Here is a 24281-nt window from a genome sequence, read left to right as displayed (position 1 = left end):
AATCACTCATAATCATATTATTCTGGATGTGTATGTGCACATGTTTTGAGCACACCATCATGAGGCTTATGGAATTCTTTTTGCTTATACATACTTTTAAATTCTTATGCAATGAATATGTATTGCTTTCCTATTTTTTTTAAGTTACCCTGGTTGATGAAGCTGTGCATATTTTGTTTTGTTTTTTTAAGTGCGCTGCCGACCTTCCACTGATTTGCACATGGTAAGGTACAGAGAATGTGAAAGCATGCAAGTACAAGAGGGAACCATCTATTCCTCGAAGCCGCAGCTGCAGGACAGTCAGGACACCCAGGATGTGCCTCTGGCCAGCTTCGCTCAAAGACGGGGAGGCGGCGCCCTCCTGCGTTCGGGCCGTGGACAGCGCAGAGGAGGGGGCGGAGGAAGGAAGCCTGCCTCTGTACCACAGGGGAAGGGCCCTGCTGGGCCACCTGCTCAGATGGCTGGGATTTCCCAGGGCCAAAAAGCACTTAATGTTTCTCGAGCTTGTTATACCTACTTCCTGCTTGCTGGGCCGGACGCTGAGAGCTAGCATTCCCCCAGCTCACCTCCGCCTTCCAGGGCTCCCAGGCTATTCCTCCAAGGGACACCTGAGGGGCCATCAGAGTGTCCATCCAGACTGGCATCACCAGGGACTTCTCGTTCTGGAAGATGTGCCAGCAGGGTGGTGCACGTTAGGAGGGGAGGGTGACAGCATGGCATTATTACATCCTGAAGGTTTGTTCCATCTCGAACACTCAGTTTTAGGTATTCCAAGGGGGATACATAACTCTGTCCTCAAAAGGTGACTAAAAAAAAAATTTTTTTTAACAGCTACCTTTTGGGGGGCACCTATAATGTCCAGCAGTGGTCACATGATCCGTGACCTTGATAACAACACTGCCAAGTCTATGTTAATATTCCCACATCATTTGTATCAGGGAGAGATGAGGAAACCGAAGCTGCAGAGGCCAAGTCACTAGTCCAGGAAACAGCTGGGCCTAGATTCAGACTTGTGTGTGCTCCTTCTTGGTACTAGGTGTCCTGTACAGAGGTTTTCATCAGGGCACAAAGATAGGAAGTAGCAGAAGACTGAGACGCAGTATTGCCTGGGGCACTGGGGTCCGGGCAGCTGCCCGGGGGTGGCCGTGGGGGTCTCCCGGACAAGAGGGCTGACCTTAACATCTGGAAGAGGGCCAGCCACTCCACGGCATCTGCTCAGTGAGAGAACGCACCACTTTTTATTGCAGCCTGAGGAGGGGCTCTGTGCGGCAGCTCAGGAGACACCCCCCGCCGCCCCCCGATTTCTAAAGCTGCCCTGTTGAAGACAGAAGCCAGCCCAGCCCCCAGTTATCCTGTCCCACCAGGCTCCCTCCAAAGCCAGGTGGCTGCAGGTGACTCAAAGCATCTGCCTCCCCCTCTAGGTGGCGTCAGAGAGCCCGCCTGGCAGCCCACTCAGCTGCCCTGTTGTCCGGGGAAGAGATGGCAAAATAATTCCAAAATGAGTTTTGAGTCAAATTAGGAAATAGCAATCAGAAAGAGGCACTCAAACAAAATGTGAAGGAAGTTTCGCTCATTTGAAAAAAGTCACCAACCCCTTTTCCTCTGAGCTTTCAACTTTACCCTCTGTGATTTGTGCCACCGCCCACCCACTTCTCCAAAACGTAACCAAATGAAAACTGTTACAAATACGAGTAAAACTTGGATCCTTTAACAAACTGGTATGCAGATAGTAAAAAGGCATTTAATAGGGTTGTTGGCCTGAAATATTTGGGTTTTAAAGAATGGGAGAGACTAGAGACTCCCTCTGATCATCATGCATCCCTCTCACGCACGTCCTCTTCTTCTCCCGGGGATGGCTGAAAGAAGCCCTTGAGGCCGCTTTAATCACACCCAGGCCTTCTCCAGTCCATTCCTAAAGGAAGAAGAGCTCTTTGTTCTACTGAGCCCTTCCTTCCTCAGCAATTTTTCAGGCCTCGCAACCTTTCCTTTCCCCGCTCCCGCCCCAGCCTGCCGATGAACCCCAACTCAACCCTAGGCTCCAACTTGTCTTGCAACGTAAACTCGTCTGTCAAACATTAGTCCCCAGAGACACGACTGTCCTGGCTTCTCACGACTCTGTAGGAGAGGCCGGGCGTCTGCGCCTTGTGCCAAGGGTGGGGTGGGGCAGCAGACACACCCGCAGGTCCCCAGCCTCAGCCTGCTGCCCCGCGCCCCAGGGAACGGCCTCATTGCTCTGGGCGCCCGTGACATCTGTGCACATGGACAGGAGACACTCAGATTTGGCAGCCTGAACCTCTTGGGGCTAAAGGTCACTTTTCAAATATATAAAAGTGCAGACAGCCCCTTTAGCTTTCCTGCTGAAAAAATGTTCCCTCAGTTCAGCCAGAGGAGCATCCACGTTGTCCTTGAGGAAGTGACAGAGGGACCCAGCAGGAAGCCAGAACAGGCCTGTCCTCTCCCCTTTCCTGGGGAGTTCAGTTCATGCCCACCTTCACCAACTGGAAGGCCACCGCCCCCACCAGCCAAGAATGCACTCAAACCTGCAGATAAGCTGAGACCTGCCGTTCGGATCTTAGTGGAGTATGGGCAGGCATGATGAAGGCAGGTGGCATGGGCTTGGAGAGGCACGGCACTGGGTCATTTCTGATACACAGTAGGTTGCTGGGCATGATCTGGAAGCTGGAAGCTGGGAGGGGGGAGCCGAGAAAGCTAGGTACAGGCATAACAAAGCCAAATGTTGCCTCCTCGGCCAGCTAGGGAAATACCTGCCTTCAGGAAAAATGCTTCTCCTCTTCAGTGGGTGTGGGGTGCACAGCTGCTGCTGCATGCCCCAAGGCATAAGCTTGGTCCTCAAAGGAGCCCCAGGAGGAGGTGAGCAATCATGGGGCCAGAGAGCCGCCAAACCTCCGGACGGTGCTCCCTGCGGGGCCCGCGAAAGCCCAGGGCAGGCTGTGGGGACCCGAGGGTGGCACCACCTCCCTGTGGGCAGGTATGGGGTTTCCAAAGGGAGAGGCAGCGGGCCCGAGGAGGACCGAGAGGGCTGCCCAGATGACAGGGATGGAGCTAAACCCCGAGAACTGTCATTTTGTGGTTGTATTTTTAAGATCATTACTCTCTGTAGTTATTTCTGTGTGTTTCATAAAGTCTGTACGTTCACAGCCATCTCCTATGTGTGAGGCTCTGGGGAACTAAGGGGAAGTTCACCGCCCCCCAACCCCAAGCCCACAGCAAGGCTTCCTGAGGGAGCGGCATCAGAAGATCAGAAGTTAATGGGCCCAGAGACCCCAGACCTTCCAGGAAAGGGAGGCCAAAGTGCAGCCGAGAGCACAGGTGAAGCAGGCAACGCCTCTCCAAAAGCTTCCAAAATGGAGCAGGAAGGAAGAAGAAAGGCCCAGAACACACCTGAGCCACAATCTTAGGCTTTAGGTGGGGGAATCTCATGACCATCTTCCTCCTAAAACTCACAGAGCATATCATGTGATAAGGATTCTGGCCCTTGGGCAGAGCTAGCACAAAACCCCAGGTCTCTCAATCCTCTCTGTGGGCTTCCAGAAAAGAAGGGGGCTGGGCCAAATGATTCAGAATATTCTGAGTCTGTGGTGACAGCATACTTTTCAGTGAAACACCAAATTATCCCTAACTTGATTTATAAGCCTATTCAACACTAACTTTTACATGCAATGACCACTGTCAGTTTTGAAGGGAATCCAGCAAAAATATGGTCTGAGTGTGGCCAAAGAAACACTGCCCACATTTGAAGTGTTAAACACAGTAAGTGGTCCATTATAAAGGATATTACGCTTCTGGAAAAGCCACATTGCATTAAGTAAAGGCTACATAAACAGATATTTGAGGTCCACAGTTTAGCCCGTAATAAAAACACAATGCCAACACCTGTCTGTCTCAGAGGCAGTTGAGTTCTTAATCTTAAGAGTGCTAAATAAAGGCAAAGTATTACCCTAAGTAGCAGAAGGCTTATCATCCACTTTATTTACTTAACTCTCTGGGGCTATGAAACACATGAGAATGAGAGAGCCACTTGCACGCTAGAAGAGAACCCATCCGACAGCCTCCTGAATGGGAGGAAGGACGTCACACTAAACCTTGTTAAACCTGCCTCTACCTGAGTCATTACCCAATTCTAGGAGAGACGTCATTTGAGTTTATTTGGATCAGCCTACAAGTCACTTACAAAATAAATATTTTTGGCTTGCACTCTGCTCTTGCCAGTCCAGAGAGAGTAGTCCCATCCACATTTACCTTGAGCATGTCCTAACTACTCTTTCCTCCCTACCCCTGAACTTGTGGTCTTTCCCATTTATCCACACCTCCCATCCTCCTTCATCCTAAAGGAAGGCAGGAGTTGGCCTTTAACAGACAGCCCTTGCAACAATGTCGCAAAAAATTCATGAGAATCTAAAGCAATTCTTAATTACTTGATCAAAACATTTTGATCTACCCAGATAATTAAGCCAAACTGGATGGTCTTCCCTGTTGGATTTACCCTGATTTCCTCAAGTCTCCATTGTTCTTTGTTCCACGGACCTGGTACAAAATCCACAGGACCACAAGAGGAAGAAGGGAGGCAACTGGGGTAGGGGCAGGTTGAGTCCTGAGACAAGATGTTAGGACTGTTGAAAGTAAACCTGGCAGTGGTGACGACTGCACCACAGAGGATCCTTGTCAAGTTGTACTCCGCTTGTCAGATCACCTATTTCTACCCAAGAGAAGGCATATTCAGCTTTTACCGTCTACAGAGAAAAGACAGGGCAAAAAGACAGAAGCCAACCTCGAGTAAAGTCAGAAGATGCTTTTTACCAAGAACACATATTAGAGGAGAGAATAGCCCTTAGAAAGACAGTATGAAGTCTGTACAATTACAGATAAATCACAAGAGTATTCTACAGTTGATACAAAAGCCCTTATGCAAAAGGATGCGGCCACTTTAAGAGAGAATAGTATGGGATGTAAAAGAGAATCCACGAAATATGAGGAGCCAAAACAGGACAACATTTTTACGAAATACACGAGAAAGACATTTCTTAGCCTAAACCAGGCCAAGCTTTTCACTATGTGACAAGGGACTGAAAATGAATCCCATGGTAAGTCTACGTTACTACTACAGTTAATAGATACTGCCCTGAGGTGGATTCAAAGGATAATCGCATTCAAGAAACTCCTGCCACCTCAGACACTGCAGAATTGGGTAATACATGAAAGATGGCTAATATGTGCATCATTTGAGCCAGTGATTTTATTTCCAGCAATTTACCCTAAGGAAATAATGAGACAAGTTTGCATAAACACAAATATGTTTAGTGAAAAATTAGAAACAAGCTAAATATCCAACAACAGCAGATTGGTTTTAAAAGTTATGGTACATCCACATAATAAAAATTAAATATAGCCATCAGACAAGTTTGTAGATTTATTACATTGTTCATAACACATTGACAATTGAAAAAATTAGGTTATAGGACAATCTGTTGTCTATGCTTCCATTTTTATTTAAAAAATATATTGACATGTAAATATGCATAGAAAAAGCCTGAACTGAAATATATCAATGTTAAAGATGTTTGTCACTGGTTAGTAAGATTATAATGTCTGGTTTTTTAAAATCTTATTTGTATTTAATCAGTATAGATTTCATGCATAATGAATAAATTTGTTATGGGCGAACTCTCAATCCTTACAGGACTGTGCCTTAATATGGTTTTATCTTAACTGGTTTTGTCACAAATCATATAGGTGTAGTTCTGAAAAACCAGACTTCCATGAACATTTAAAAAGAAAACAGGAAGTACTTCCGACTGCTTGATTTCCTCTAAAAATAATCATACAGAAATCATTTAGAGTCTGGTTGCATGCACATTTTTATGTTTTCTTTGTGAGATGAAGCATTCTTTTCTACACCACACTCAGATTCCCTTGCCCCAACATACCTGCTCATCTAATCATGTTAAAATTTTTCACATGGTTCTCAAATTCATTTGGGCCATCTACATTGAGATTATGAAGCAAACACCCTTTGAGATACTTCCAGCTGTTGTAAATCTTGAGCCACAAATTGTTGGAACACACGTGGTAACTTCACAGAGAGGAAATCATAGACCTTCAAGGTTAGGGTAAGCAACAGCCATCTTTCGAGGCTCAGCTGCCCCCACCCACCTTATTCCAGGGGACTGACCATCTGACCTCTGCCTCAGTGCCTCTTCTGCTCCCTGTCCCTCTGCCTCACTGTCTCCTGGAACGATCGGTCTTATCTTCAGATAGCTTCAGAAAAGATGAATGAGTGGGGAGTAAGTTACCCCCACTGATACCACAGAGCTACCAGCACATAAGAGAAAAATCTTCAAACGAACCTTTGCTAATGCAAATACAATACCCATATGATCAAAGAAGTCCAGGACCTGCTTTCTAATCTTATCACCTGTGACTCTACGATAAAGGATTAGAAAACATACCTATAGGTACACACCAAGTATTAGCAACCTAATTTGCAAAGTCAGGAGACTGACAGATAACCCAACCTCAGTTCAGCTGGCTAAAAGTTAACACAGTAATGCTATTTCAAGGAGAATAATGACAGCCCCCATTATGGGGTGTTTCCTGCATCCCAGACTCGATGCTGACAGTTTCACATATGTTTTGTCTTCAGGCTTACCAAAACGCAAACAGGTGGATGATACTGTCCCTATTTAACAGATGAAGAAACTGAGTCTCAGAGAAGTAACTTTCCTCACACTACACAGTTAATGAGTGATGGAACAGGAATTTCTGCTTAGGTTTTGTAAGTAGTACAAGTAGTAAACATGCTTTACTGAGTAGTAAACATGCTTTTAACCACTGTGTGCTGTGTAACAGTGACTCCCAGAAGCTGTTTTATGCAAAGTATCTCATTATTGGACTAGTCTAGTGCAATGCAAGAGGACAAATATTCTCAAGCTCATTATCTTCATCGTGCTCACCAATACCATTGATAGCATTTGATGTATATAGCTCTCCACACATGTGACTTCAAAACAGGACTAGCGACATCATTTCTGGCACCCAGTGCAAAATGAAAATGAGGGTCCCCTTGTTATTAAGAATTTCAAGACAGTGACAGAGGAGAATTCAACCAAGGACAGGGCCCTGCTAAACACAGGGCCCAAATGTCATTTTCATAAAGCCATCCTTGTTTCCTTTTTCCATATGTTTATATCCAAATAATCCAGGCTTCTGTCAAAGTTGAAATTAGAAATTCTTATGGTAAAGAAATCATCCAATGAGCTCTTTGACTGCTTTTATTTATTTATTCAACAAATATCCCATGGTCCTATGACATGAAAAACTCAAAGGTTAATTTAAAATGCCCTTTACTGGACAGTAAAGCCACAGTTCGACAGGCTCATGAGGATCCCACTCATGAAAAACATAGAAACATCTCACTGGCTGGCCTCAAGAGTTTTGCTCGAAGGTGAACAAGCACATCTTCCTTAGACAAACATACAGACACACACCTAAGTCCCTGGTTCCCTGTGACAGCCTCTGAAAGCACTGTGTCTTTTAACAAAACTTTAGCACGTCATCGTCATGGCTATTTTAATTTTGTTGCCTGCGTCCTATTGGGTTGAGGTACAAGCCAGCCTTCTGAGGTGGCTTGTTAGTCATTTTGAAAAGAGAAATATCTGTTTTCATGCTTCCATTCTTGAGTTGTTTATTCTGGGGCCTTTCCAATCCTTTCAAAAGGAACTTGTCAGCCCCTCAAGTGTCTTTCCCCTCCTGCGTCAAAAGCTTCTCTTCTTCCCCATCATTGCCCCTTCACCTTAAAAAGTCCAGACAAAACCAGGTTGGACATACCCGAGTTCTGGAACCAGCGAATCCTGTTCGAGCCTGACTGATGACTCTCAGGGAGAAGCCAGAGGACGAGAAAGACAACCGGGACCCGGCAAGAAACCAGCTGGTAAATGGCGACAGCTGTCAAGGCACACTCAGCCTCGGCTCTGTTTTCCCAGGTGTAGCCTTGGCCTCCAGAGAGCCCTGGTCCTCTGACTGAGTTAACAACTCGAGGTCCCTTGGAATGTAAACAAAGTGGTGGGTTTTTCCTTCTTGAACACGAAGGCACGACCGGTGCTGGCCTGGGAACAAGGCACTTCACCCTCTGCATTTGCTTCAGAGCAGCAGGAAACCACCATTGCCCTGGGCCTGGCCTGCGTGTGGCTCCACAGCACCCCCTTCTGGACAAACTGGTTTGGTTTTTCTGGATGCCGAGTCGTACGAATTTTGTCCTGAGATCTGAACTTACCTGCCCAGAAAATCAGTGAGAGCCTTCAGAGGGAGAGAGAAAGCAAATAAAGTAAAAATGTGATCCATGTAGGCCTGCGTCTCCCAACTTGCAATGACTTTTATATCAGAGGAGACTAGAAAACAGTGTCTCTGCTTCTGTTGATTCTACTTTTGCCTCAGAAATAGCAGACTGAATGACCTGGCTCTGTGTGGTGGAATCTAGAATTTGCCATAAGGATGATGAGGGTGGTTACAGCTGTAGACTTTCCCATAAAGTTCAGGAAGGGAGGGCCCTAAACTGGTACCTCACCCAGTCATCCCAGTATGAAAGCACCATAAACCAATAAAGACAAAACACCAGGAGAGTTTTTATTCTCATATCATAAAGGAACATATCAAATACCTCCCAACATGTCCAGCTGCCCCAAGGCTCCAGAAAAGAACTCAACTTCAGAAAACATATAAAGACCTAACATTTTAATTTAGAGTACCAGAAAACACACATACCAATTTATTATTTCTAAACCCATGGCTGTTTATTTTGGCCACAAGAGGAAGCCAGTGAGGGAATTCTAATGGGAATAGTTAAACTCTTTCAGAATCTTTTTAAAATTTAAAGGCATCAATTTACCAACAATGCTATCAGCTTTTGGTAGCTTTCCTTTTTCTAAATCAGTTTATAAGCTCTTTAACTGTGGAGCCCTGGATTTTATTCACTAATGAAAATTTTAAAATCATCTTTATTAAAGAAATCCCATCTTTGTATCCAAATATCAAGTTCTTGGTAGCTTCTCCTTGTTTTCCTTTATAAAGAACAAGAAAAGGGAATATTCAGATGTCACTCTAAGAGCAGGCAGGAAGTCTTGGGAAAGATGATGGAGCGGGTAGGTGTCAGGGGCTCAAAGACTCTCATCTGATTAAATTTTACTGCATTTTAAAATAACCTCAGATAAGGGGGGTTGCAGTCTTTTCCAGACAGCAGCAGGGGACATGACTATGACAATTACATTTTTTACTTCTTAAGGTGATTTGCTGTCCACCTGACAGTAAATGATTTGATTATTCTAGTAACCCACCCAAATCCTATTAACCCTTAAGAATCAAAAGGCTGATTACTGACTGGGCAGAGAATATTCATCTGGCCACTAGAACCTTACAAAGAGGTCCATGTCCAAACAAGCAAAAGGATGTCTTTTCTCAACCTTGGCCCTCTTTGCCCCTGAAACCAGCTCTCTTCTGTCCTCTCTATGTCCTTGCATGTCTCTTTCCCAAGATAGACAATTACATTACACTAACATTCATTGTGATGATGATAATAAGTTGGGGTATAAATAAATTCATGTAGCCCTAATCCTCAGAGAGATATCAGGATAGTGTGTAAGCAGACAAGAAAACACTTGGCATACTCGATTATAATTAAGTGCTGTGAGAAAGATCTGAACTCAGTGTAACGGGACAAACTCCCTGGAAAAGGCCCAGCTGAAATAGCACCTCTACTGAGAAGACATCCCTGCTTTCCCAGGCAGAGGAAGATGATCATTCAATCAATAAGTGCTTATCAACTGCACTGTGTTTGACTCCGAAGATGCAATAATGAACATGACAAAGAGTTTCTGCTCTCACAGTGCTTGCATTCTATTGAGGGATACATAAATAAAGTAAAAGAATAAATGAGTAAAATATTTAAAATTATAATTGATGCAGTGAAGGAAACGAACAAGGAGAAGTGGTGGGACCACAAAAGGGAGAACTAGTATAGGTGGGACAGTAAGAGAAGACCCCTCAGAGGAGGTGGCATATAAACTGAGAACCAAAGGATGCTATAGCATCAGAGGATGCTGGCCATCTGAAGAACTGTGGAAAGTGTAAGATGGGAAGTAGTCCAGGGAAAGGAAATCAACACTATGGTGGACAAGACTATGGGGTATTGGAGGAATTGAAAGTAAGGAGACTGTGCAGCTTCCAGAAGAGCGATTACGGTTGTTTGGTCTAATGTGATGGCTGTAGCAATAGAAAGAAATGACCACATTTGCAGTACATTTTAGAGACAGGACTGAGAAAGCAAGAAAAAAAAACAAAGACGATATCTACATTTCTGGCTTTGAATATCTTACTAGAGAGTAGTACCATTTACTGAGATGGGGAAATGTGGGAGGAAATAGGGATGAGTCTGCAGGAAAAAAAAGCAAGAGGTCCATTTTGGACATGGTAATTGGAGATGTCTGGTTATCACGCAAATTGAGACATCTCTTAGGTCGTGGGATATATGAGTCTGGAGTTTAGAGAAAAGGTCTGAAATAGAAAGGTAAATGTGGGAGTTATCAATATACATGTTGCAGGTAAATTCCCAGAAAGGGATCCAAAAAGAACGCAGAGCCAACGAGAATGAGAATCAAGACAGAATCCAGGGACCTTTCACAGGCTACACAAGAGCACAAATAGGAGGTCAAGGAAAGAGAGTATTCCAGCTAGGGAGACTTAGAAAGGAAGGTGAATCTGAAAAAACAACCACCACTACCAAAATATATCCAAGTCTTGCTTGCCGACTAACGAGGCTATCCGAGTAAGGGCGAGCGGACTGCCCATCTATCACTCTACGGATCACGAGGTTGACAGCGTGGATCTGACAGTCCAGACAGGCGACCCTCTCCTCCCTCTCTGTTTTCATTTGTCCTTCCTCACTCTGTGAAATCCATCAAACAGGAAATTGCAGGAAGCTTTGGTCAATTGTTCGCAGAGCTGCTTGCCTTCCCCTGCAGGAATTTGCAAAGCAAGCAACGACTTACTGTCTAGTTTTAATTCTTTCCTTCATCAGCATCTTCTACAAACAGTACTCAAGACCTCACCTTCACTAGTCAAATCTTTCCCTCAGCATATAAACATGCTTGTATCACATCCACCCTGAAATGGAAACAAATAACCCCAAATCTAATCCCGTTTTCTCCTGGATCTACTTTTCTATTCCCACCCTTCCCTTGGCTACCAGTCTTGAAAAAATAATTTACATTCATTTTCTCTCCATCCATTCCCAACCCACACCAACCCATGCCAACAGGGCAATAGTAGCCATCACTTTATTGACACGCTCTGGCAAAGGTCAATGATGGCCTTGTAACTGATTAATCCAATGACCACTTTTAAGTACTTAATGTTATTGGCCTCTCTGTGCCATGTGGCTACTGTTGGCCATGCCGAGACACCTGCTCTCTTCTGATGGCCCTCCTAACTTCCCAGCACCCTGGGCACCTTGCATCACCTCCCTCAGCTCATCTTTAGATTAGTAAGGCTCCCCAGGGTTCTCTCCTTGGCTCAGTTTTTTCTTTTTTTTCTTTTCTGTTTTTAAGTTTATTTCTGAGTTGCAAAGATAATTTCCCCTTTCCCATGTTCTCAGAATTTCCTGTATTCCCCCATGCAACCTTGACTGCCACAACCAGACAGACAGAAAGCATTAGGACCTTCTTTTTCTTGCATCTGTAGTGGGAACCTTAGTAGCAGATATTAACTGGCTCAGTTTTTTCTCTTGGTGAGTTCATTCATGCCTATGATCATAAATACCACTCCATAGAGGAGTGTATCCAATTGCTTAGTGGGCATCTCCACTTGCACAGTACACAAAAAAATTCTAACCTAATATGCCGAACCAACTCATTTCCTGTTCCTTCAAACTTGCCATTTCTCCTGAATTACTTTTCTTATATCAGATGCTTAAACCAGAAATCTGAGAGGTAGCTTGATGTCTTCCCTCGTACTCACTCCCAACATACTTCTGACCATTGAGGCCTAAATACGGTTGGAATCTGGTACTGAATTTTCATCTCTATACCCTCATTCAGGCCATTATCTCCCACTGGAATGACTGCTGTCATTTTCTAACTAGTCTCAGTGTCCTTGCCATCATGTCTGCTGGCCCCGATTCGTATTCAACCCAACATTTTTAAAATAAAAAAGACTTGGAAATAACCTAAATATCTATCAATCAGAGACTGGTTGCGTCAATTATTATATAACTACACGATGGAGTACTGTCGGGTATTTTAATAGCACATGCATATATACATAGAGATATTAAGTGAAAAGCAAGCTGTAGAACAGTCTGCATGGGATGATCTAATTTGCATTTTTGCATCCAATTCAGAATAGGGTGTCTGCATATACATAGAAAAGTATCTCAAAATTGCAGAAACATAAAATGAGTTCTTCTGGAGAACAGGATTGGACTGAAATCTTTTAATAATGCCATGTTTTTGTTTTTGCTTTTGCTTGTTTATTATGACAAAAGTGGACAAAACATTTTAAATTTTTCTTAAAAGTAATTTCTTTGTGGATTATGAAGCCCTCATACCCCTTTATTTTGCTAATAGTTATATTCTATGTGCTAAGGGTACTTGCTAAATGTAGAGTAAAGACCATCAGTGAAGTCTTTACCAAAATGCTAGGAATATGTACAATATCTATCTACTATCGCAAAACACAGATTTGTAACTCTTAAATACAGGCAAGGAAAGGAAGGAAAGGTGATTTTCAATGGGGCTTCGGTGGCTTGCTTTACCTTCTATTGTTCTATATTGAACCATTTGAATTAAGTTGTTGTACTAATAAAAACACAAACACAATGATAATTAATGTCCTGGTCTCTGAAAGCAGAGTCAATTAATGTGAAATAAAATAAGGGGAAATAACCACAGAAGTATCATCTGCAAGGCCCTGAATTATGTACAAAGGTGTACTTTCATTTTTGAACATATCTTGATATTTACCAAAGGAATACAGCAGAGAAATGTCAGCATACAAGCACCATTGGCCAGAGGTTGACAGAATGAATCAACAGAACAATGCAATGGATATTCCACAGAGGGGTTATCCAGTTTATTGCCCACCTTCTCTCAAGGTAAGAACTTCATGGGAAATAACACAGTAGGAATATAGAAACAGCTGCTGTCAACACTGGACCTATCAATAATTGCTACACTCTGGTTCCCACTCTATTGTTCCTTCTGACCCCTTCCATTAAACTCAACACTCTAGATAGAAATTAGATTGATGTAACTAGAGCTGATTTCTATTTCTAAGGCAACATTTCAGATAACCATCTTCCTATTGGACCAGATACATTTGGTAGGACTGGAGTAAAGAAAACGACTTCCATCACCTGGTGGTGGCTGTGTGGGTCAGAGCTAAAACCAAGGAAAGTGATGACCCCTAAAATTTTTCACATCCTTGCCCACCAGAATCCATCTTCTCTCCCATTTTACCCCAACACACACTCCTTTTAAGGTACCTCATTTCATTACAGGTAATAGCTTGGTTGCTTAGATATTCAGATTGAAAGTAACTACACTCATTATTTTATTCTCTCAAACATTTGAATTTGGAGTCCACAGCAGATGCTGCGGTAGGCCAAGGTAGTCGATAGCATCTGCTATGATGATCCCGCCCCCTCCCCCACTTCAGGACTGGAGGACTCATTTCCCCAGGTGCTGCGAGTGTTGGTGAATGACAGCTCTTAGCTAAATTCTCCCCCATGACTCTCCCAAAGCCATGCCCTCTTTCCTTGGACAGCCTGCATCTAGTGGCTAGTTAACAGCCACATCTCTTTCCTCAATTCAGGACCATGTTGAAGGGCCATCTCAGCTCCATAACTCCCTGTGGATGAACTGAGGCTCCTGTTGCAACTATTTGAACTTATCCTTCTGCAACCTTTACTTCCTTCACTCCTTTGCAGGTACCGATGCTGAAAGCTCCCCACAATCAACTTCAAGCACACAAATCTCCATCTTGGAATTTGTCTCTCCAACAAATGCCTCAAACCCAAGACATACCAACAATGCCTCAAACCCAAGTTTATCAATGTCTATGAAAAAATTTCAAATTTGAATATTCTCAGACTAATAGATAAACTCCTACACATGATTAGTTCTTCATTTGATATATTAGCAATTAATGATCTAAAATCAATGATCCTTTCAGTGCTATGATTCTATGATGACTTGACTAATGGCTGTTGAACGATTACCTCGAATCCCAGAAAAGCACTGGGGAAAGAGATTCATTCTATAGTTCCATTACTCGCTAGTCTATTCTTAGAAATTAGTCAATATTTATTCTTGACACTTTTTCTGGACCATATGTTGCATATAAATATAAAAAATAATAGCTGAACTGACTCCCTGGGCACCATCAGTCCCTTCTGAGAGTCTGAGATGACGATGATGTCAGCCGATACCCATCCGTTTTCCCCTCAACAAGTTAATTTCATTGAACTTTGTTCATGTTGACTTCCATCCACTTTCCTAACAAAGCTGGTTATCCAGTCCCAAGCGTCTTTTTAAGTAAAGAGTAAGGTTAGTTTTTTTTTCTACTGCAGTTAACTTTTCTCTAACAGAGAACAGTTTCCTTCTTTTATCAGTTTTCTTTTGCCTTGTCTCCTTTTTGGACTATTGCTGTTTCTTCCACTTGAAATTCTTTGATTTGATGTCTAAAAGCTGGGATCTGACAATCATTTTTAGTTACCTAACTTTATTGGCACTTTTTTGGGAGGAGGTGGCATTTTTTTAAATTTCATATTTGCACTCAAAGATAAGCTGACTTCTTTCTGAAATCATGGCTGTCCCTCTTGTTTATTATCTCTTAAATTCTTTATAATCGTTCTGCAGGGACATTTGGCTTGCTTTCTTTGACCAAAATGATTGGAGACACTCATTGAAGGCAAAAAAAAAAAAAGTGAGGGCTTGTGACATTTTAAGGAAATGTAATTACAAAATGTGGATAATAAACACCTTGCCAAAAAGCAAGGTACCGAGTAACAGCATATTAATAAAATCAAAACTTCTCTAAACTTTGGTTTCTTCATTGGTAAAATGAGCATAATACCCCACAGGAATTTTACAAGGATAAAATGAAGTCGCACATGCATAATCAAATAAGTTCAAATGAATGGTCCTGTTTTATGTTTGTTTAAGGTAATATCTATGAGCATTATTGACACATGGTAATTGTCTCACCATTACCAAATTATATAGTTCGTGGAAAAACTTCCTTTTAATCAAAAGAGAATGGAATGCTGAGGGAGCTGGGATTTCCTAAGGACTAAGGGGCTTCTGAAGGGAATCAGAACACCAGTCTGGGCCAAGTGTTGACATTTACTGCCACCTGTTGGGTGATCATCAAACTGTCTACACTTAAAACATTCAGAAATGTCACCACTGAAAGATTCTGTCCTCAATTCAACAGGCATACCTCAGTCATCACTGTTTGCATCCATTGCAAAAAACCACATCAGCGTCACTCCTAGAAAAGCAGGGACAGCAGATGTTTTAGGAAAGTGAATAAGTTAAGTCACTACTCTAAGCAGTCAGGCTTAAAGATCACAAGAGAAAGAATAAATTCCAGAGGTTGCTAAATGCTCAGCTACATTTACCACTTAGAGGTAAATGCCTTATGGCTGAACTTCAGGGTCAGGCTCAATAATCCAAAGGCTGGGACTCATGTGACCATGCCCTGGGCTGCTGCAAGGCATGGCATCTAGATGAGACGTTATTGGCTTCCTGAAAACCCACGATTACAAAAGAACTCTCCATTCAGAGCAATCAGAGCAGAGTTAAAGGAAATAAGAATGTAGTAGTTAAGAGGTTAAAAAAATAGCTTGAAACCTCTCATTACAGAGAAAGAGGCCTTAATTCTTCCAATCTACAACCATGAGGCAAAATCAGACTAAGAACAAGGAACCAGCGCTCATTCTCTCCTTAGGGTGGTAAGGGGTCAGGCAGGTAACATGAGCAAAGTGGTGCCAGAAAAGACTGTGCCCAAACTGGAATACACGGGCCCTCTCTCAGGGGCCAGCCACTCCTCGGTCCCAGCTGGTCCAGGGGCCTGTTGGGCCAAGCTGTTAGGAGCTTGGGTCCCAGAGCCAAGCTACCTGTCCTTGCCATTCACTAGCTGTGAATGATTGGGCAAGTTACTAAACCTCTCTGTGCCTCTGTTTCTATTTCTGTAAAATAGGGACAATAGTAATCCCTGCTGCATAAGATTGTGGGGATTAACTCAATTAATACACGTAAAATGCTTAGAACAACAGCATTGGTCTGCAATCACTCAATAAAAGGTAATAAAACAAAAGGGCAGGTCCTTTATCATTATCTCTCACCATTTTTGAGGGAACCCAGAATCAGGATTGTTTTTCGTTGTTATTTTAGGTTGAATTTCATTTATTTACTTATTTTTTCCTTTTGGAGGTACCAGGGACCGAACCTACGACCATGTACCTGGGAAGCAGGTGCTCAACCACTGAGCTATACCCACTCCCCAGAAATGTTTTTTGTTGGCAAAATCTTTTTTAGTATAGGCAAACAGTACAAATTTTTCAAAATCCCTGAGAAAAAAGTCTGTGGGCCACATGCCATCCAAAGGCACATGGTGACTTCAGGGCTAGTGCTGTGGAAAGAGCAAAGCTTGGGAGGCAGACAAGTTTCAGATTCGTCACTCTGTCACTAGCTCTGCGATCCCAAGAGTATGGTGGCTAAGACCCTGGGATGGCAGGAGCACACTCTGGAAAGTCCTGGGACAGATCCCAAACAACAAGTGACAGATGGTAGTCCTGCCCAAAGGTAACAGAAGAAAGTACTTTCTGCAATTTAAATGAAGCCTCTCATACACAGGGGTGTCTCCCTGCTCTTCCCCAGGGACTTCAATCAAGGTCTTTAACAGTCACTGCCATCCATCCTGGAGGGAGCCAGGATTGACACAGATCAAGTCCAGCTGCCAACGTGGAGATCATTCTTTTCATTCCATTTTTAAAGGCTAGCCCTTGTTCAATTAGTCTATAATCCAAAGCAGCTGCCGAGATTGCCAAATACATGGGAAGGCAATTTAGAGACAATGGTCATATCTACTTCTCTAAGTAAAAAATTAAACAAATTAATATTTTAAAATCAGTGTGAAAAGCAACTACTTTTTTTGTAACAGAGCACTACATAAATAAGGTACTCTTTTGAAAAGCTTAAGGATCGCCCCTTTTTCTTCATTCTCCTTTATTTCTGCTGGTCCATTGTCTTCTCGCCATCATTTTATGCCAACCAGCAGATTTATAACTAGATTCTAGCCCTTTTCTATTCCACTGACAAATATGTGGCCCATCTGCCTCCAATCAATGATGGAACACGTGGAGATGGAGCAATGTGTTATTTTTAAACACTCCTTTAATTAATTCATCCCAAGGACTTGGCACTTGGTACATTGAGGGGTGAGGGGCAGGCAGAGGGAGAAGAGAACAAACAGAGCTTCGTGGTAAATATTAATAAAGCGATTTGCAGTAATCTGGATTCTAAAACCCTTTCTATGAAATAACCTGTCTGCCCCCAACAAGCTGTTAAGGACATGAAAGAAAAGACTACAAGCTAGGTGGTGTCTGGCATTTGTTAGGTTTTCAGGCTGCCAGGATAATTTCTTAAAACGCAAACAAAACTAAAATTTATCTTGACAAAGATGCTTCTGCCTACTATTGCTAAAGGATTTTAAATTATTGATGTGTTATTAGAGTAAAATGATTATAGCAGGAATGAAATCAAAAGTAGATTCAGTTCATTCCAGGAGGCAAGCCAGTCCAATGGGGAAAAGAATCAGCGCGGAAAATAATTTTGTTTGCCTTAATAAAAGGGGGAAACCAGTCGTCTGGGCATTGTGTGAATACAGCATGGAAGGGAAAGATGGGGGAGGGGTTTTCATTGAAATCCACTTGTGTTGGGCTTCAAACTACGAAAAAGCTTTGCGATCCTGGATCTGTAGGATTTGTGGCATACTGATCCAGACACGTCACACTTAGCTGTTAAAGACTGCCTGATTTCGCAGTCCAAGCATCATCTCTTCTAGGGCTCTTTTTTGTCTGACATTTCCCTTAAGGCCGAAGTCAAAGGCAACAGCCCCTAATCCTGTAGCATTAAAGAGGAAAAGAAGTTGCCCCTGAAACTGATGAGTAGACATGCCTTTTGTATTTTAATACCCCGGCTTTTCCATTTCACAAGTTTCCAATGGATTTAGAAATTTCTCCTTGAGAATCACAGAGAAGCGTCCAATTACTTACTAGAAACTGTCTTAATAAATACAAGATGGTTTTCTCAGAGTTTCATGAATGCCTATTTTATCCAAAGAGGCTGATTATTATATTCTTAAAAATGAGCAAATAAGAAAGGAAAACTCCAGTGAAGCGTAAGGCATACAATATGCAAACTCCTCTAGACCCCAAACCCCATCCCCCCCACTAGATTCCTAATAAATCTCTTTTTCCCACGGACCCCATCCTCATTCCCAAAGGGAGGTGGGAGAGACAATCTTTATGTTTTGCTTTTGTTGGCTTGAAATAATAAATCCAGGAAGTTTCCTTTGCCAGGACTTTTCTGCTGTCAGCTGTTTTCTGTTTCACTTGTTCTCTAAGTCAAACTGAAACCCAAACCCTATGATTGGTATTAGCCCTGACCCCTGGGCTCCTGGGAGCTGATCAGAAGACAGATCTCCTGGAGTCCCTGACATATATGGTGACTAGCCATGTCCCACTCCCAGGAACATTTTTATAAATGCCCACCTCTACAGCATCTGGGCATGCGACTGTGACCCAGTCAATATCGGGGCACTAGCATGTCTGCCACCAACTACTTATAATCTCTTTCCCATTTGAATCAGGGGCCTAACAGTCATCTCAGTAATTCTAGCCATGTCAGGGGACTCAGGGGAAAAAAAAGTGCTCAATTATCAAACTAGCCCTTGCTTTGGAGGAAAATACCTCTCAGAGTCTGGGAACTACCAGAGAGTTTACTGACGATTTTCATAGAAACAGGATGCTTGTAATTCCAATCCCAAATCACCAGAAACCTCAACTAGCCAGAATGACCTGTGCAAAGGCAATGACCCAGTGCACAGGCTGATAAAAAAGAATGATTCCAAAAGGCAATTGCATGGTATGTATGCCAAAGGTTTGGGAGAAAACTGCTAAAATCTTCTACACCAGCCCTGACTAGCACACTCTTCAGGGAGACTGACATTTTAAAATGATAACCCCAAAGCTCTGCCAAGTCCTAGAATCTTGCTGGAAACATGATATTATAGTCTATATCATTTTATTCTTAAATCTATTTCCCTTGGACAATCTACTTCACTGAGTTATTGGAAGAATCAAATGTGATGATGTACACAAATGTGCTTTGAAAGCAGAGTACTAAACAAACATAAGATGTCACTCTTGCTTCTAATAATTCTTTTAAAAATGGTAATCAACATATGGTGTAGGCTGTAACTACATCATGAAATAAATGCTAACTAGCATGGTCTATTTACCATACAACCCCATTCTCCAAACATTCCGGATGAAACAGAGTTGAACTGGGAAGGAAAAAAAAAGACAAATTGAAAGCATATAATTATATTGATACTTTTTCTTTCTTCTCAGCAATGTATGCCTGGTGGAAAGGGGTTCAACATTGTTCAGAACAAAGGTTACCAAAGGAGACCAGCTTGAGGATTCTTAGTAAATTTTCCTTTGCAAGTTACATTAGCCAAAGATTTCAGAAGGGGCTAGAGAACCTCACCAAACCACATGAACCTTTAACTAGTAAAAGTCCTTGATTGGAGGCCGCCTCTGGAAAGCCTGTTGAAGGCCATTTATTTATCTCCCCAGAGTGCCTAGCATGTGAGTTCCACCCAACAAATGTTCAGCAAATGCTGAATGAATAGAAAAGATGAAAGAAAGGAAGAAAGAAAAGCAAAGACCAGGGCTTCCTTGAAAGTCACCTGCTCATCAGGCACCATTTTTAAATGATCAGTGGGTCAGAGATCTTTCTATGTTTGCTTCCTAGCCTTTCAAAGGTTTTCAATTAAACGCAAAACCAATCTTTTCTTACCCATGCACAATGCCCGAATATGACATTGCATTGAATGTAACCCTCGTTAAAATACCAAAGATAATTTTGGCCTCAGATTTAATGTCCAATCATTTGGGCAGTTCTCAAAATGCTAAGATCAAGGTGAGATCAACCCACTTAGTTGGAGATTTTTGTTGTCCTTTCAAGCTTTCCCTCATTATCTGACCATGAAAATAAGGAGTGAATTGGATGCAGGATTTGAAAGAACATCACCATTCATCTATTTCACAGATGTTTTCCAACCTCAGCACTTACAAGGAAAGTAGGTATTAACAGAAGGCAGGCAGAAATTCCTTTATATAAATTTTTTCTAATGTGAAGTGCTTTTTAATTAATAAACAGGAGAAGGAACTGAGGTTGATCTTTAAGGATTCCTAATATTTAATTCTAAATGTTTAACACCATTATCACCCCCTTGTACACAAGTGTCTTTCTCAAGCGCCTTTATCAAAAAATAATCAAAAAGGCCCGCACTGCTGAACTGTTAGAGAGAAGGAAAAGAAATCTCAGGCTACCACAAAATGTCAGATCCCTTTGGAAGTTCTCCAGGAGACAGCAAGGGGATGAGTTCCTTCTCCTGGACACTGAGTGACAGTTTTAGAAATATTTTCCTTGTTGGAGGTTGAAGCTTAGAGATCTGGCTTTAGACACCAGCTCTTCACTCCTGCTTAGAGACCGGTTCTTCCTAACCAAGCCAGTGGAGTTTGTAAAATTTATAAGAAAGTCTAAAAAGTGCCAGCACCAAGGCCTCTCCTCCAGAGGAGCAGCTGATACTTGCTTTCCCCTTAACATGGATCCAGTGGTCTTTATCAAGAGGCTAGTGCAATTGTGTCAATTAACCAAAGGCCTGAGTCCTCAAACAGTTCTTCTATATCTACTCAGGCTCTCCCATCCCAGAAAAGTTTCCTGGGAGTGATTGGTCCAGGCACACGATGTCTGGATCCTTCCTTGAGCTATGAGTATTCAAGGATCATTTTCCCTCTTCCTGAAGATTGCTGTCATCGCTGGGAGCTTTCTCTATGCCACAGGATGGCCCCAGAGGCAGGAGAGGACCCTAGTGGTGCGGAGCGGAGGGCGAAACCAGCGCTTCCCTAATACACAGTCGCCCATGCCCCTGCCCCAACCACGTGTTTTCCCTCCTCCTCCCGGGAAGCGCCCAAATCTCTTCCACCCTTCCTCAGTGCCGGCCACGGAGATTCCACTGCCTGGGGACAAGGAGAGATGGGAGAGGACCGGGCATCTTTTCGCTACTCCACAAACCTGGCGTTCAAGGCCGCGCGCGCGGGTTCTCGCTCAGCGGGGTTCCTGTTCTCCGCTCATTCATTCTCCGCGGGTCCCCCTTGTAGCCACCGCCGCGCTTCCCCGAGCGCCGCTTCCCCCAGTAATCTCTGCCGCTCACACCGCGCCCGATCCCTTATTGTTTTTAAATCCTAAGAGTAACCGCAAGAGGATTTCTTCCTGACAGTTTTTTCGCACCTCCACGTACCTTACTCCCTTAATTAAAAATAAGACAACCCTCGGTATCTTGCATCTTCATCTGGAAAAGGTCAAGCAGGAAACACCACGACAGAAAATCAACACCCCAAACCCACTGTCCCCCCCTCCAGCCATTGCTTCGCCACCATCTCCGAGGACCAGCTCCGACGCCTGTCTGCCCCCATCCGGGATAAGGAGTCCCACCCCACGCGCGCCCCTCGATTCCCGGGGTGCAGAGAAAAGGCCCCTCACCCTTCCGTGGATGCCATGGTCTTGGGAACGCCCCCTCCTCTTCGGCAGAACCCCGCAGCCGCCGGCGAGGAAATGAGCGGGTGCCGGGGTGAGCGCGACAGTGTGGCGGTGCGCGGTATTTAAAGGGGTGCCTCTCCCCGCCCTTCCACCCCCCTGCGGGGTAAGCCCTTTGGCGCTTCACGGTGCGCCACGCCGCAGGCTCCAGCGAGCGCTAATCCGCCTCCGGCTCTCCGCCGCGCGCGGCCAGCGCTTTCCTCCGCCGGCCGCGGCAGCCCGGGTGCGAGCGCTGGGCGACGGCGGAGGGGAGGGGTGCTCGGAGTTGGATTTTCGCGAGAGAGTGTGGCTCGGCGGATGCGGGAGGGCGCGGAGGAGCGAAGCGCCGCCGCCGCCGCAGCTACCTGTGCTTTGCAGTGGAGCTAGTTGGCGCGACGAGTGGCGAGGCGACGGCACGGGGAATAGTGGCGGGAGGAGGGTGCGTGTGTGTATGTGAGTGTTCAGAGGCGCGTGTGTGTGCGTGAGCGAGTGTGCGGGTGTGTGCGCGCCAGGGGAGTCGGCGGAGGCCGCTGCGCCCTGGCTCGGCGCCGGCCGGGGAGGGATTGGAAGGTTTAGCCCCGCCGAAGCTGGGGATTTGCAGGCGATCTCTATTTTCGTCGAGGGCTGACATCACCAGCGCCGCCGCCTCGGGCGATCCCTTTAACCACGGTCCCTAGCCCCCATCCCGGACCGCGGCCCCTCCTCTGTCTTCCCTCCTCCCCAGCTTCTCGCCATAAATTAGCAAAATAAGAAAAGAGCCCTGCCGGTCGCCCGGGAAGGCCTGGGCCCCGGGTGGCAGGAGTCCAGGAACCAAGGAGTCGCTATTGTTTCATCTCAAACGCGCGTGGCCCCCGGTCACCCCGCGCGGGGCGGAGCGCAGGCGCCGGCGCGGAGACCCGGGATGCCCTTGCGTCCCCGCCTCCCTCCGGCGGCCTCGGGCGCTCCCCGTTGTGTCCCTGGCACCCCCACTCGGGTTCACACTCACCCCCAGGCTCACTCTCACAGACGGGCACACCCACCCCATCTACCCACGCCCAGAGTGTCGGGCCCCGAGTAACCCACGCTGCTGAAGTGCGCGGGCGAAAAATGGCCCAGATGCCTGTCCTCCCCTGCTGTGTACTGAATAAATCTCTGGCCTTCAATTATTCATAGGGATTAATATTAATGCAGCTCCCTAAGGGCGGCTTCGTGGGAGGGGGCGGTGCTGGGGAGGAATTTTTTTTTTTTTACCAAGAGGTCCTCTTAGGGGGCGCAGGCTGGGAGCGCGCCAAGACATGGCTTCGCAAGGGCTTCTGAGCCGGGGGCGGCGCACAGAGACAGATGGGCTCCTGCAATCAAGAGTTCGCGTCTGCCGGCCAGCTTTGCATAAAATTGACAAAACCCGCGCATATTTTATCTTGGGGACACTGCAGACATGATTGGACATGGTCGCATCATCTGCCAACTCTGTGACTGCAGGGAAGGGAAAACCTCACTTTCCTTGTCTGGAAAATGGCACCAAAAATGATCCTCTTTGAAAGACCGTGATGAGAATTAAACAGGATCTCCCGAGAAGATATGCAAAGTGTAAAATGCGCTGGGAGATGTCAGTGGTGCAAGCCCGTCGCTTAAGACCTGCCCGGCTCCTCCGGACCGGGGAAGGAGAGACCAGGCTCCTGCGTGGGCCCGTCTGGAAACCTCCCCTCGCCTGTTGGCAGCGCAGGGACAGCTGCCAGCCCCTCCAGGTTCCTTCCCACGGAGGGGTCTCCAGTCCCTAAGCCAGCCACGTTGACTCTCACGAGCCTTCCCCAGGAACAGCACCTGGGGTTCCCAAGTCCCAGCAGGACTGACTGGTGGTCAAATGCCAGGCCCTGGACATTCCAGTAGCGTCAACTGGGGCAAATTTCTTCATCCCATCCGCAAAATGGGAATAACATCCCTATCCTCACAGTGCTGAGAACTAAAGGAAATGTAAAAGCACGTAAAGCTCTTAACCTAGAGTCTGACACCCTGGAAACCCTCAAAAGTTTTGCATTAATTTTGAAGGTACTTGGAGGATAGTTTCTTGGCAAAAACTGCAAAGATGAATAGGTGGGTGAGGAGGAAAAAAATGAGAAAAAGAGAAAAGAACTAAACATGGCTTAAAAACAACAACAAAAAAAAAATACCTTGACTTTTCGCTTGACCTCCCTTCCCAAAATTTGGCTCCCTCCAAACCATGTTCCTCCAGCCATGCCTTCCTTAATCTCTCCCTCTCCTCCCAGCTCTCTTTCCTGTCTACCCCATTAGATCACCCAGATCTGATCTGCATCTTACTGATCTTAGGATCTTTCTAGGCCCCACAAAACACCAGAAACCACTTCA

The 24281-nt window shown here is 44.7% G+C and overlaps 2 protein-coding genes across 11 annotated transcripts in view; both read right to left on the bottom strand.

The window, feature by feature from the left end:
* SLC1A2 (solute carrier family 1 member 2) overlaps positions 1-23026 on the bottom strand; it is a 177821-nt gene extending 154795 nt beyond the window's left edge. For 2 of the 9 annotated variants that reach the window (XR_011649918.1, XM_058305573.2), the window contains exon 1: positions 21906-22652. Coding sequence is in view for 4 of the 9 variants with exons in the window: in XM_058305573.2 (XP_058161556.1) it covers positions 21906-21922 (17 nt within the window). In the remaining 5 variants the exon portion in view is untranslated. Of the gene's footprint in view, positions 1-21663 lie in introns of all 9 variants that reach the window. The other 7 variants (XR_011649919.1, XR_011649920.1, XM_058305572.2 and 4 more) reach the window with 7 other exon arrangements.
* PAMR1 (peptidase domain containing associated with muscle regeneration 1) overlaps positions 7846-24281 on the bottom strand; it is a 134404-nt gene continuing 117968 nt past the window's right edge. For both annotated transcript variants that reach the window (XM_071218104.1, XM_071218106.1), the window contains one exon: positions 7846-8313. The gene's annotated coding sequence lies outside the window, so the exon portion shown is untranslated. The remainder of the gene's footprint in view (positions 8314-24281) is intronic.

Source organism: Dasypus novemcinctus, chromosome 10, assembly GCF_030445035.2.
Source record: "Dasypus novemcinctus isolate mDasNov1 chromosome 10, mDasNov1.1.hap2, whole genome shotgun sequence".
In the NCBI taxonomy this organism is placed as follows: Eukaryota; Metazoa; Chordata; class Mammalia; order Cingulata; family Dasypodidae; genus Dasypus; species Dasypus novemcinctus.
The sequence above is the reverse complement of the archived record's forward strand: the minus strand, read 5'-3'. Positions and strand labels throughout refer to the sequence as shown.